Source organism: Otolemur garnettii, unplaced genomic scaffold, assembly GCF_000181295.1.
Source record: "Otolemur garnettii isolate 467f Iridium unplaced genomic scaffold, OtoGar3 scaffold00307, whole genome shotgun sequence".
Taxonomy (NCBI): domain Eukaryota; kingdom Metazoa; phylum Chordata; class Mammalia; order Primates; family Galagidae; genus Otolemur; species Otolemur garnettii.
This window is the reverse complement of record NW_003852702.1, coordinates 610,991-623,992: the sequence shown is the minus strand read 5'-3', so window position 1 is coordinate 623,992 and position 13,002 is coordinate 610,991. Positions and strand designations below refer to the sequence as shown.

General features: G+C 48.5%; 1 protein-coding gene across 2 annotated transcripts in view; it reads right to left on the bottom strand.

Moving 5' to 3' along the window:
• Positions 1-1,915: 1,915 nt before the first annotated feature.
• The window catches only part of LOC100959313 (solute carrier family 41 member 3-like), a 45,284-nt gene continuing 34,197 nt past the window's right edge, over positions 1,916-13,002 (bottom strand). For both annotated transcript variants that reach the window (XM_012813818.2, XM_003803454.3), the window contains exons 6-10: positions 8,707-8,851; positions 7,511-7,590; positions 5,038-5,172; positions 3,148-3,296; positions 1,916-2,068 (exon numbers count right to left, since the gene is read on the bottom strand). In XM_012813818.2, coding sequence (XP_012669272.1) covers positions 1,916-2,068; positions 3,148-3,296; positions 5,038-5,172; positions 7,511-7,590; positions 8,707-8,851 — 662 coding nt within the window. The remainder of the gene's footprint in view (positions 2,069-3,147; positions 3,297-5,037; positions 5,173-7,510; positions 7,591-8,706; positions 8,852-13,002) is intronic.

Sequence of the window (13,002 nt, the reverse complement as noted above, 5' to 3'; positions counted from 1 at the left end):
CCGACCGTCTACATTCAAACCCTGGCTCCACCACTCACTAGCCACAGAACCTTACCACACCTCAATCATCTCACCTACAAATGGGGGTGATAAAAGTATACACCACACTGGTCACTGAGAGCCTCTGAGTTCACGCATATTGAGTGCACAGAACATGACCACACAGCACCTGAGAAACCCCAGCTCCTCCTACTGCGTGCTTCTCAAGCACCATGTGCTTTCCTTTTGCAGGACTTATGGAGCTAGACTTGAAACATTCATTTGTGTGACATCGTCTCCTCCAGAGGAGCCTGAGCCAGGGCTGAGTGATGTGCCCACAGCACATCCCTAGTATCTAGCCCAAGCCTTGGCATGTAGTTGCGCTGAATATTTCCCAGTTGCCTCCAGATCCATCACCACCCTCCCCTGGCTCTGCAGCCCAAGAAGCTGCAACCTCTATGGACCATGAAGAGGCTACCCTACCCAACCATTGAATTTCTGGCTGAATTTGGGCAATGGGAGTCACTGGCAGGACATAAAAGAGTGGACAGAGAAAGAGGTTGTGGTATTCATTTCCCTGGCTCTCTCTGCCAGGCAACAAGCTGTATTAGCTCTGTACCTTTACTAGAGTCCTCTCCCTACAGCCCCAACCCCAACTACTCTCCAGGCCAGGTGAATGCCTGGTAATAGCCCTCCCACTGTGTCTGGCCCCAGGGTGCTGGGGGGGGCATTGTTCCCAACAATTTTTCCCAATTATAATTGGTTCTTTGACAAAACTCTGCCCTATTACCCCCTTAGCACACCATCACTTTCCTTCGGGGATACTGACAAATGATACAAAAGGTTCTATATCAACATTTGTTGAATGAAGATAATAATCTGAAGGCCCAACCATGGCCAAAGTTGTCATGAGGAGTAAGTAATAAACAGAAAGTGGACACACTTCAAAGATGAAGTTCTGGAGTAGAGGCTTCAGTTTGGGGGTACCTGAGAATGAATCGGCAGCTGGGCTTATTAAACCCACAGATGCTCTGCCCCAAGAGATAGTCATTTGGCAGGCCTAGGGGTGGGATAATTTGCATTTATAACAAATTTCCTGGTGACACTGGTGCTGCTAGGCTGGAGACCACACTTTGAGAGACACTGCACTGGAAGAATGCCAGAGGCTTTTGTTACCTACAGACCACAAGCCTCATGGGTGCTTTAATCATCTTCAAAGACGTGAAAGGCCAAGTACAATATAATCAATGCTTTATTTTAACTTCTTTGCTCAACTAAATCTAAACAGAGGTTTCTGCTAATGAAAAAGAAAAAAGGAAAACAAAAAGAAAGCAGTGACAAGATTAAATGCTGGAAGAAGATGAAGTGGCAGGCAAGGCCCCCGCCCCGGGGAGGCTGCACACATTCTCAGGGCCTAGCAACAGAGGTGCCTAGGGACCTTGAACCTGACAAAGACTGTAGTTAAGCCACAGCTTGAGAGTCCTGAGGCTTGAGGACAGAAAGGAGCTCCTTCCTGCTCTAACCCAATCTGGGCTGCACATCTTAGAAAGGGGCAGACGTCTTGCAAAGCACACTGGACATGCCCTTGGCTGCTCAAGATGGAACACCCCACTCTTCATATATGCACACACAGAGCACATGGACATACGCTCACACTGACAAATTCACCACCATGTTAACGACTTCAGGGCTCAGTCACAGACATAAGTACCAACTGCAGAGCTGAGGTGTGTGTGTATCTCCTTAGCACAATGACAAAAGGCTACTGTAGAGGCCAGGGGTCAGCCATGCCAAGGGCCCAGCAAGGGAGAAACTGCATTCTGCATCACGTTGGTGTAAGAGAAAATTCCACTGCGCCACTGGGGCCAGCTGGGCCCAGTTAGGGAGGTCCAGATGCCAGATCTGGGATGCCATCCAGCTCTAATATACCCCTCAGCTACCGGTTGATAAGGAAGCAGAGTGCCAGGAGGCCAGTCCCCAGCAGGTCCCCCAGTCCTGTGAGATAGGGGATACAGTGGTTGTCAGGATCCAGGGCCTGGTGCCAAGTCAGCCGAACCATCACTTCTGCCAGGTACAGGAGAATTGTCACCTGTTGTAAAAGGAAACAGATTCAGAAGAAGACCAAATCAGAAAGCCAAGGATAGCCAAGGAATACTTCTGAGTTTCAGGGGCAGTCACCAAAGTGAACATGTGAACTCCAGCCATTCCCCTTCTTCTGGCTTCTCCTGGAACTGGTGCTATAGAAGATGGCCTCACCTGCACTCTCTTACCTCCACCTAAACACACCTGCTGCCAGTCCCTAGCGGGATCTCTCTCTGCCATACAAGCCCCTCCTTCCTGGACCTCACTGGGACTTCTACCTGGGTTTGCCCATTTCCCTCAGAGCTCGAGTGGTTAGTTCTTCCTGAAGGTGTCATGGGGTAGTTCACACAGCCCTGGCTAGGTCTCACGGCTCCTAGGTCCCCTGTCCAGGCTGACCCCAGACCCCTCATCCTCCCTAGCTAGAGTCTGAGGGTTTCCTAGACTCTATGAATCCTATCCTTTGGAGTCAGAAACATATTGCAGGTACAAATGCCATGATCTTGGGGAAAGCATAAAATGCCAGCATCGACACCGCACTCATACAACTCCCCACCAGTGTCCAGAGCACTCCCTGCAAAAGCCCCAGGCCCATGAGGACATCAGCCAGCTGTGGTCTCAGCAGAAAGTCTGCTCAATACCTTCCCAAAGTAGGCAGCAGCTTAATTTCCTTGCCCACCACCCTCACTGCTGTCCAGCCCTGACCAAATCCGACGCGAGACATAGCAGCTCCCCTGGCAAGGGCCTGGGCCCTGTCCATCTGCCATGTGTGAGGCAGTGACCACTGGATCCACTCGTCACTCTGCTCCATGGGAACATGCTGCATCCTCAAGGCTGCTCCTCTTCTCGCCCTGATGGGTGAGTGTGCAGCATGTGGTGTGTAGCATGTAGTGTGCCCTGTGCAGGGTGCAGCATGCAGTCCACAAGCTGTAGTATATGGTGTGCAGTAGCCTCCGTGTCTAGACTATGCCCTGCCTTCCCAGGAACCCCATCACACCTCAGTCCAGCCTGCTCAGCATCTCACCAGAGCAGGGAACAGAGTACTTAGCTGACTAAGCAGCTGTCTTCCATGGCTGCAGCCATCCTTACCTGGATCAGGCCCGCTAGCAGGTAGAGTACCATAAAGGTCTTGCTGCTTGTGACTGACTGACCTTCCACCAGGTGGATGACACAGAAGAAAATCAGATGGCCTGGCACCACCAGAAAGAGCAGGACTCGAGCTGACATGGAATTGATTTCTGGAAGAAATAGAATTGAGAAGTTTGTATGGCCTGCCTAGTAGCTGAGGCCACCTTGGTATGTGACAGTCTCAGAGAGGCATCCACACTCATTCTTTCATTCATTTTGCACATGTTTACTGGGCACTTGCTATGTGGCAGATGGGGATACAGTCTTGCCCCTTTCCTCATGGGGCTGGTATTTCAGGGAAGAGAGTCAAGCAAGAATCATGTAAGCAGAAATAAATGAGAAAGGTCATTGTGAAGTGTGCTGAGTCCTATGAGGATTATCCTCCAAGGTAGGGGGACAGAGTGTGAAGTGCGCTTGAGCAGGGGTGAGCACCTGGAGGTGACACTTTAGCTGTGGTATGCACTTGAGGCAGAGGGCCCTGGGCAGAAGAAAGAGAACACACAAGGGGCTTAGGTGGGTAAGAGCTTGGGAGTGTGGAGGAACAGCCCCACCGTAGACAGTAGGGATCTGGAGAGGCAGCCCCTTCCTCACAGATGCCTGCAGGCCCTGCCAGCACAAGTGTGCCACATTAGTGAGCCCTAGGTTTTCTTCACACTCATGCGATTCACCCTGATGCAACCATACTTAAAAAAAATAAAAAACTATACTTGTGGATACAATTGATTTCTCAAACAGAAAAGGCGCTCCAAGGACACAGGCCTCCATATGCCCCTTGAGTTAACAGAATGTATTTTACCAAAACAATATGGAAAAGGAGAAAATATCTTATGGTGCTTAGAAGCTAAGACATACCATAAACCAGTATGTAGAGAGAGGTGGCAAGAACATAGAAGAACATCAAGATCTATTTGTGATGAGAAATGAAATGAGGAATAAAAAGATTCATTAAAAAAGAAACTTTAAAATAGAAGCAAAACTATTAGAAGAAGTTACTATTGGCAGCTGGCATGAAAACTCAAGAATATCTATAGGAAAACTATGAAAACAATAGGAATTTAGTAAAATGCTTTGGCACACAAATTACAACAGAAAAATAAATAGCCTTGCTGTTCGTAAATGACCACTGAGAAATATAATGGGGGCTTTCATTTCTGGGAAAGACACACTTCCTCCTTTCCTTCCACTAAATATAAGTAAAAACCATGAACATTATACATAAAACAAACGTAAGAAGATTCTGAAAGGTAGAGAGAGAAGGCAGGCTGGCTAGGAACTTCAGGAAGCAATGAACAACATAGTGGTGAGTTCTCTGAATTGTCTGTTTTGTACGGACCGGGTCCTGGAGACATCAGCAACCCAGAAATGTTGATAAGAATGGACAAAAAAAAAAAAGACTCCATAGTTTTTAGCCTAAGATCCAGGAAAGAGGTAGCAGAGAACTTTTACACAGCAATTACTTCAGCCAAATGCTGCAGAAAAATCTGTGGCCAGGGGCAGGAGCTCTCCTCTCCCTCCCAGGCTGAGGATCTCCTCTCCTTGTTTTGTTGCACCCTGCACTTCTCCCTTGTGGAACATACCACAATTTGTAATTACACACTCATTTGTTTTGTGTCTATCTGCTTCTAAGGGCAACAAATCAGCTGTTTCTGTTTCCCCACTGTAACCTGTTATCCAGTGCCTGATGGACATTCAATAAATATCTGAACGCCTGAATGGACAAGAGGCAGGGTTGGGGAGTCAGGTCTCCAGGAGGAGGAGCTGAGCCTGGAAGGTGATTAGTGCAAGACATCAGGCATCTATTGCTATACTCCACAACATCGACTTTTACTTGTTTAAAAACACCAGACCCACCTGGCATACAGAAAGTGGAACACGGGTTGGGCCAGAAGTTTTTCATCCAAAGGGGTAGGACCCCGGGTGTGCTCCAAATATGTAGGTAGGTGGAGATTCGGCTGGTTTGAATGGCCACCAGATTGCCACCAACACCTGTTGAGAAAAAAACGTCTGGTTTCCCCACAGCTTTGAGGTTAAGTCCCTTATTTTAAGTTCACTTCCTCCAGGAAGCCTTGTTTGGTTGATTGGTATCTTTTCCTTCCCTCCCAGTGACCACAGATCTTGTTTGGCACCAAGTCAGGGTGGCCCTGATCTCTTGAGTGTGGCAATGAATTAACAACTGTATCACCTTGACAGCTAGTACCTCCTAAATGGAGAGAAGTGTGACTGGCAAAGTAGCTTCTCAATAAATATCTGTTGCTTAGAGGGAGGGAATTCAGGAATCCAGGAAGAAAGGGAGTGAGGGAGATAGGGAGGAAGGGGAGGATTAAGGAGAGCAATGAAGGGGTGGAGAGGTCTAACAAGAGCATGGTAAGCCCCTCTGAGTAAGAGTTAGACCTCAAGGTAGCAGGAACGGACAGGACCCAGACCACAGGATGGAATATCTGTGAAAATGAAAACTATTTTTTTCACCTCAAGGTGGGAAGGAAAGGAAAGAAAACAGCGGATAAGAGTGGGGAGGGGAGGGGAGGGGAGGGGAAGAGAGAGATGATCACTTGGTGACAAAAGCAGGCCAGTCCCAAGAGAAGTGCCCTGGGCAACTGTCATGCTGGGTACCCTGGGGGCTTCTAGGAAGACATTTTCTGTTGCATGATTTCAGTTTGTGAGCTACGTGAGTCCCTCTCTGGTGGCCCTGAATGTTAGAGCACAATCCCACATTCACGGATGCATGGGGTACCTGGAGCAAGTGTCCATCGAGGAAATGTAGGGAAGGCTGGGGGTCATGTGTAGACTGATGTGACAGAACACAAACCGGACCCAAAGAAGCAGAGTCAGGAGGCCCAGAAATTCTGAAGCTTCTGGATGAGGCTCTTGGTTTCCATAGGGTGAGGTAAAGGTTTCAAACTTGGCCAAGGCCAGATGGCTCAGCTGACAAAGACCATGCTGAGTAACTCTTTTGTGGGAGCAGAGGCAGGGGCTGGCAGAAAACAGGGCCTGCCCCGTGACAGCTCTCCTTAGGGGTGGCTGACAGAGGTGGGAGTTACCTACATTCTACGTCCTCAGTGCCAGGGATAGCTATCCCTAACTGGGCCACATGTGCACCAGTGACCTCCAGGGAAGAGACCAACCACCTGGGCAGCTCTAGAGGATGCAAAGAACGGTATTCGGGCAGAGGATGGCTGCAGATATGTTTTGCTTGGCCCATATGTGATTTAAATAGAAAAAGAGGGGAAAAAGCCCTCAAATTAAGTGGCAACATTTACAAGTTGGGGCCTTACTCCAGATTCTCAGCTTCTCTGAACAAGCCAGTTCTGGTGACTCTGAGTTGACATTTCCACCAGGCAACACTTGGCTGGAGCCAGGCAGGTACCACTCCCTTCAGATTAGCAATGTGCTCTGCAGCACGCCCAATTCCCCACCACTCCTTAATGACTAGCTGTGTGTCCCTGCTGCTTAAAGCATTCAAATCGTGTGCTTGGTCCCTGAAGGAAACTGAGTTGCTGATTTCATCCGAGGAGATCCTTCCAAGCTTACACGCCATCTGCTGCGATCCTCATTGCACAGGGAGGCCCTGTGGGACTCTGCCAGAGTGCACATGTGCTGGGTGGCCCTGATGCAAGGAGCAAGGTATGGTCCCCCACGGAGGCCAGGGAGGGACTGTGGACACTCAGGGGCTGCCCAAGGGCATCTGAAGCCGGTTTCTGCAGGCCCAGAAAGTCAGGTCCTGGGGACCAAGCAAACTGGGAAATAAATTTGGTTACTCTCCTAACTGGTCAGTTCCATTTACAGGGCCTTATCAGACACCAGATACCAAGCCAAACTTTGCCTAAGAGATACAACACAAACACCCACAGAGTCTAAGCCTAGGAGGTAAATAAGTAAAGAGGGTCAGGTGTATGAAGACAGGGCATGGTGAGGATTAGGGAAAACTGGAACATGCAGGCCCTGAATCAGCTTCAGCCCAGTATTGTAAATTTTTAAGAAGACAGAAATCCAGAGTTTTAAATGTGCATGTCTGAGTTTTAATGTCAACAAGAGCCCAACACTCTAGCTCTGAAGGCCACACTCAGTCAGCAGGTGCCAGCCAAGCCTGTGTTAAACTCTGGGCCTTCAACACATTGGATTTGGTTCTGTCCAGAGGGTGGGAGTCTTGCTGACACCACGGCGAACCAAATTAGCACTGCCGAGAGCAGAGTGCAGGACTTCCTCCCCAGGTCTCCTTCCACCTCAAGAAAACCAGCACCACAGCCTCTGCAGCTCAGCTGCCCAACTGCCCTTGAAGTCTGCTGTTTAGGTCCAAACCAGTCCAGGGGCCCTCTCCAATACTTACCGCATATGATGGGAGTGAATATGGCCATGCCTTTGAACTGCTGCTTAGAAATGGTTTTGCTCAAAATCAGCCCTCCAAAACTGGGGAGAGAGCAGACGGCAGTCCCACAATCAGGGAGTTTCCACTCACAGGATCCCTGTAAACCTCTGCACCAGACGCCCCATTGGCCTGGCTTCCCAGTTTGGGCAGACACTCCTTCCCCTACACAAGTATCTGCTGCAGACAAGCTGGTTGCCCTCTGTCCTCTGCACCTCACCAGGCTTTTCCATCCCCACCTCTGCTCCAAGTCTCAGCTGCTCCAGAAGCTATCAGGGAATGCCACCCCATTCTGGGACAAATGAACGACTACCTTTTGAGGCCACACAGCTGGCTAGGCCTCTCACCTGAACTGCACAATGATGCTCTTTAGTGAAAACACAACCTGCACAAGTGTCGCCTCGTGCCACCCTTTGTTCTGGGGAAATGCTGCACTTGCCGTACAGGAGGCTATGCTTTAGCAAAGGTGTTCCCACCCCTTAGGACTTCACAGAGCCCTGGAGAAGTTGGGTCAATTTGTATTAAGAGGCCAGGAGCCTTCTGGAAGCACACTCAGCTGCACTGCAACCTTTTCGCCCTGAGAGTCAGAGCCAGGAAAACACATCAGAGTGAACTGGGGAGGCCCCATCACAGTCTGCCAGCAGAAAAGGGACCTCACGAGCAAGGCTGAGGGTGGAAAGCCAAAGGGTCCAGGAGACTATCCCACAGCAGCCATGCCGTGGACAGTGACAGTCCACTTCTCTGACATTTTTGCTATTTTCTCACCTGGCGTGTGTGAGTAACAGAGACCCTGCCGAAACGAGGATGGAACAGCAAAGCTCTGGCAGCTGTTAGACTGAGGGCCAGATCCCATGGCACCACCATGTGGAGCAGGGCCCTGGAGTCTGGAGCCCTAATCTGACCCTCCCAGCTCTGGCTCCGCCTGGCTTCCCACTGCTCTGGCACTTGTGAACAAGGTGGCCTCTCTTAGAAGGAACAGCCCCAGGGTTCGTTGTGAAAGAGAAATATCAAAACAGCAAGGTATGACCCAGGCAGTACTGGGGGTTCCCACATTTCACTGCTGACCCCAACCTCCCAGACACTGAGTATCACCCATGCCCAGGGCTTTGTGGTACTCAGAGAGGAGGAGGCAGAGGGTGGGTGGCGCTGACCCAGCGTACCTGCTGATGACCATTGCCAGGATGATGGGGACCCAGCCAAACTTCAGGATCTTCATGATAGGTGGGCTCTGCTTGGCGATGAGGACCCACAGGGGGATCAGAGCCACAAAGCCAATGCAGACCAGTAGCATCAGAAACCAGCTGTCTGCATAAAGAGAGGGGACACACATAGCTCATGGGACAATGCAGGGGGCAGGCCTGACTGAGGAAGGCCCTGGGCTGCCCAGGGGAAAGGCAGGCTGGGAGTGAAGGACACTGGAAGTCTGAGGAAACTCCTGCCCCACCACACTTTATTCCCCACCCACCTTTGTTTTAAATTTCAGAATATTGTGGGGGTACAATCGTTTCTGTTACATGGATTTGCTTTTGTGCAGCCTGAGTCACTTCCTCACCCAGATAGATGTGAAATCAACCCAAGTGCCCCCAACACAGGAGTGGATTGATAAAACGTGGCACATGTACACCACAGAGTACCACCCACCACACTTTCCAATGGGACCCTTCACCATCCCATTAAGCAACTAGGAAAGCTCCTCTCTGTCCTCTATTCCTGCCACATTCACCTCCACTTCTCTGACATTTTTGCCATTTTCCCACATAAATTTAGCACCCTGCTCCATCTCTTACCACTCAGATGTTCCCGTCGGTTTGAGCAATACCATCTCTGGGATGTACTGTGCCAGCACTGTGCTCAGCATTTCACACATGACCTCATTTCATGCTTGCAACAGCCCTTCCCAGACAGGCACCAGGAGGAGACAAGCACAAAGCGGTGGCTTCCCAAGAAACACAGCCAAGCCAAGGCTTTGCCCCAGGTCTGCAGAAAGCCAAAGTGGCTATGGGATGCCAATCATGCCCTGCAGATGAGGCCAGTCCAAGGTGACCTCCTGGGCACCTGCATCTCCTATAAGGTGCCAATCACAGCTAGGACGGTATCTTCGCATGCCCCCACCTCCTCTTTTTCAACTGGTAGTAGGAGAGCAAAGAAGGACTGGGGTTGGGATTGGTCAACTGTTACTTGGAGGCAGGCCAGGCTGACCCCCCGGGGAACCTCATATATTCCCCTCCTTCCCCTTCCTGTATTGTGTTCCATGTATGAGTCTCGCCTTCCTCAAGCAAACAGAATAAGACCCTGGCTTCCGAGGATAGTCCTCTCACCCTCAGTCTTGGCTCACCTGCCAAGGGGCCCAAATCTCAGGGGTGCCCAGGCATGAGTCTGTGTCCCACGCCCTCCCTCCCCAGGCAGTATCACTTAAGAACATTCCTCTCCCCTCTTTCCTTCTCTGTACTAAAGGATCACGTCTGTTCCTCTGCCACAGGTGCCCAAGTACTTTGCGGCAATGGTGACCAGCCTCTGTGCCATCCCAGGAGACAGGAGGCAGGCGCAGCTCGCTCTACATAGTGGCCTCAAATGCGCTGGAAAACAGCAGCCTGCCAGAGCAACTCCTTCTGGGATACTTTTGAGTCCATTCCAAGTTTTCCACGACCACTCACAGCCCCTGCAGAGATCCTGCCTCAGTTTCTTCTCTGCATGGTAATGCACACTTCCCCAGTGGGCAAACTGGATGCCCATCTACCCCGAGCAGATGCCACTGTCACCTGCTCAGTCCTCAGTCTGTGAAGATTTCTCTAATTTGGACCAGTCCCAGAATGCACCACAGATTAAGTTCACAGTCTTACTGGGGAGGTGAGCCATCCAGCGGTGATTTAATGTCTAAGTGCTCAGTCATACATGGGAATAAGCATATGGTACAACATAGAGCTGAGAGACACGGCCTGGAGAAACTTACTCAAATAATTCACCCATATACAAATCTTCTTGTCTTAAATTCATTTGGCTTTAAATTCAAATTAGGTCATCTTATTTGATCTTTACAGATCTTCATTGCCACCTATGTGAACTTTGAGACCTTGCCTGATGATTAAATACTGGAATTGACAGGCAATACCAGGGATGGCAAGGAGATGGTCCAGAGCTGGGGCAGAAAGGGCCCCACTGCCCCATAGCATGTTCCAAATCACAGCTGTTTTATTTGTCTGCTTCAGTTGCCAAAGGATAAAAATGGATAATTTCCCAACCCCCTAAGTCCATATTCTAGGGCACCTCCTGAGCAGCTGTCACCACGTGCCCTTTGCTGCCCTCCCCAACCCATCTCATCCCTGCTGGGGTACACGGATGTGTACAGACCAGCCTCAGGCCCTACTCCTACTCCATATGTGGCCAGTCTCAGCCTGTGGAAGAAAGCCCAGCTACAGAAGGATGATGGGGGCAATTTAGAGTTTCCTGTGGAATGACCAGAAAGACTCAGTAGGAGGAATTTTGATCACTCAAGAGGAAAATTTAGATTTGCCAATTGAACCAAGCTTCAGAATCTGGCCAGATTTAAAGATTACAAGTTTTTCACTTAAGCTACAAAGATTTCACTTTCCCTTTTCAGAGAGAAAATGGGAAACAAGTTAAGGCTTTGGGGCTATGAAGGTGAAACATGTGTACTGTGCATGGGAAAATGACAGGGATTGTGTGGAGGCCGAGCCAGAATGAATATGTCTCCCAAATTTCATGTGTTGATCCCCAACCATATTGAAGTTGGGGTGGGAGGATTAAGAGGTTATTGGATCACGAGGGCACTGCTTTCATAAATGGGTTAATCCATTCATGGATTAGTGGGTTACCCATGGCGGGGGGAACTGGTGGCTTTATAAAAAGAGAAACAGAGACCTGAGCCAGCACACTCAGGCCCCTTGCCACACAATGCCGTGTGCAGCCTCAGGACTCTGTGGGCCTCCACCAGCAAGAAGCCCTCACCATATTCAGCCTTTTGACCTTGGACTTCCCAGCCTCTGAGACTATAAGAAATTAATTTCATTATGAATGCCACAGTGGTGTCTTAGTCCATTTTCTGTGGCTTATAATAAAGCACCTGAAAGCGAGTAATTCATAAAGTATCTATGTATATTTTTTACCAGAGTCAAGAAAATTCTGGAGCTACTTATACCTTACAGCAATTGGGGGAAGTATACTTGTGTGAATAAGAACAAAACATTTATCTTTCTCTCTACCTGGTTTCTCAAAAATCTAGAAACTAGTTTCATTAGTATTCTTATTTCCATAAGTTTGACAAGAACCAGTTGTCTTTTATAACAGGACACAACTGGAGATCTGGTTACTCTGCTAAAGCTTTGACTAGAATAGCACATTCTCAGGTATAACCAGCCTGTTTTGAGGAATTGAAGTTGACATCACAGAGCTGAAAAAAGTCCATTGGAAAAACTGACTTGGTGCTTCATCTACACGGCTCCTGACCATGTAGTAGGTAAAGAATGTGGCTTTCTGACAGGCTCAGGAACCTCAGGATATCTTGGAATGTTGAGAAGAGTGAAATGTACCCAATCCGTACAAGTATCACAGGCACAGTCTGATGGTGAATCCTAGGCTTATCCAGCCTTGAGGCTTTCAAAAGTCTAATCCAGAATTTCTTATAAAGTTCCAGCAAAGAACCTATGTGGATATTCACTGTCTTTGTCACACTTTATGCAAATAATCAGGCCATGTAAAACATCCATGACTTATTTTACAAGTAAGTTGGTCCTACTAAGTATAATCTTTGATAGAAATGGGGAACCTCAAGGAGAGAAATTATGTCAGAAGATCAGCCTCAGGACCCCTGATACTAGATTCTAGCCCTGACCATTGCTTTCGAGTTTTCATTACATTCCTATAATCTGGACTCTATCCAGAATTATTTCTAAGCTACAAGAAGTTTCTAAAGAAGGACCAGGTTTTAATTTTCTTCATGATGTTTTTAGTTGACTCCGGGCTGGGATAGCTTTTTTCCCCTCACCATTCTGGCATACAAATTCTCTTTGTGATTATAATCCAATGTGCATCATATTTCTACCATATGTCTCTCACGCTTTTACTTCAGACAAAACTAAACTCACAGTATTCCAAAGACTACGCTGACTTAACTGAGGTCTCACTGTTGCCACGTGTGATGACAATCACATCAGCTTTTGGTGCTCTTAAAATTATTCACTGAGACATATCTTCTTCCCACACCACCACATGGGAGAGGACTATCTGGGAATGAGCCTTCCTACAACACAAGATTAAGCTTCTGAATATAAAAGGAGCCCAAACCATCTGTGTTCACCTACAATGCTTTCCTCGAAATATCTTGATGGAAAGGAGAGGAATAAGAAAAAAAAAAAAAAAAAAACTCAGAGCATTCTTGAGTTATTATGTGAGGAATGCAAAGTGTATCAGACCCAGAAAGACATGAGTGTGGGACTTCA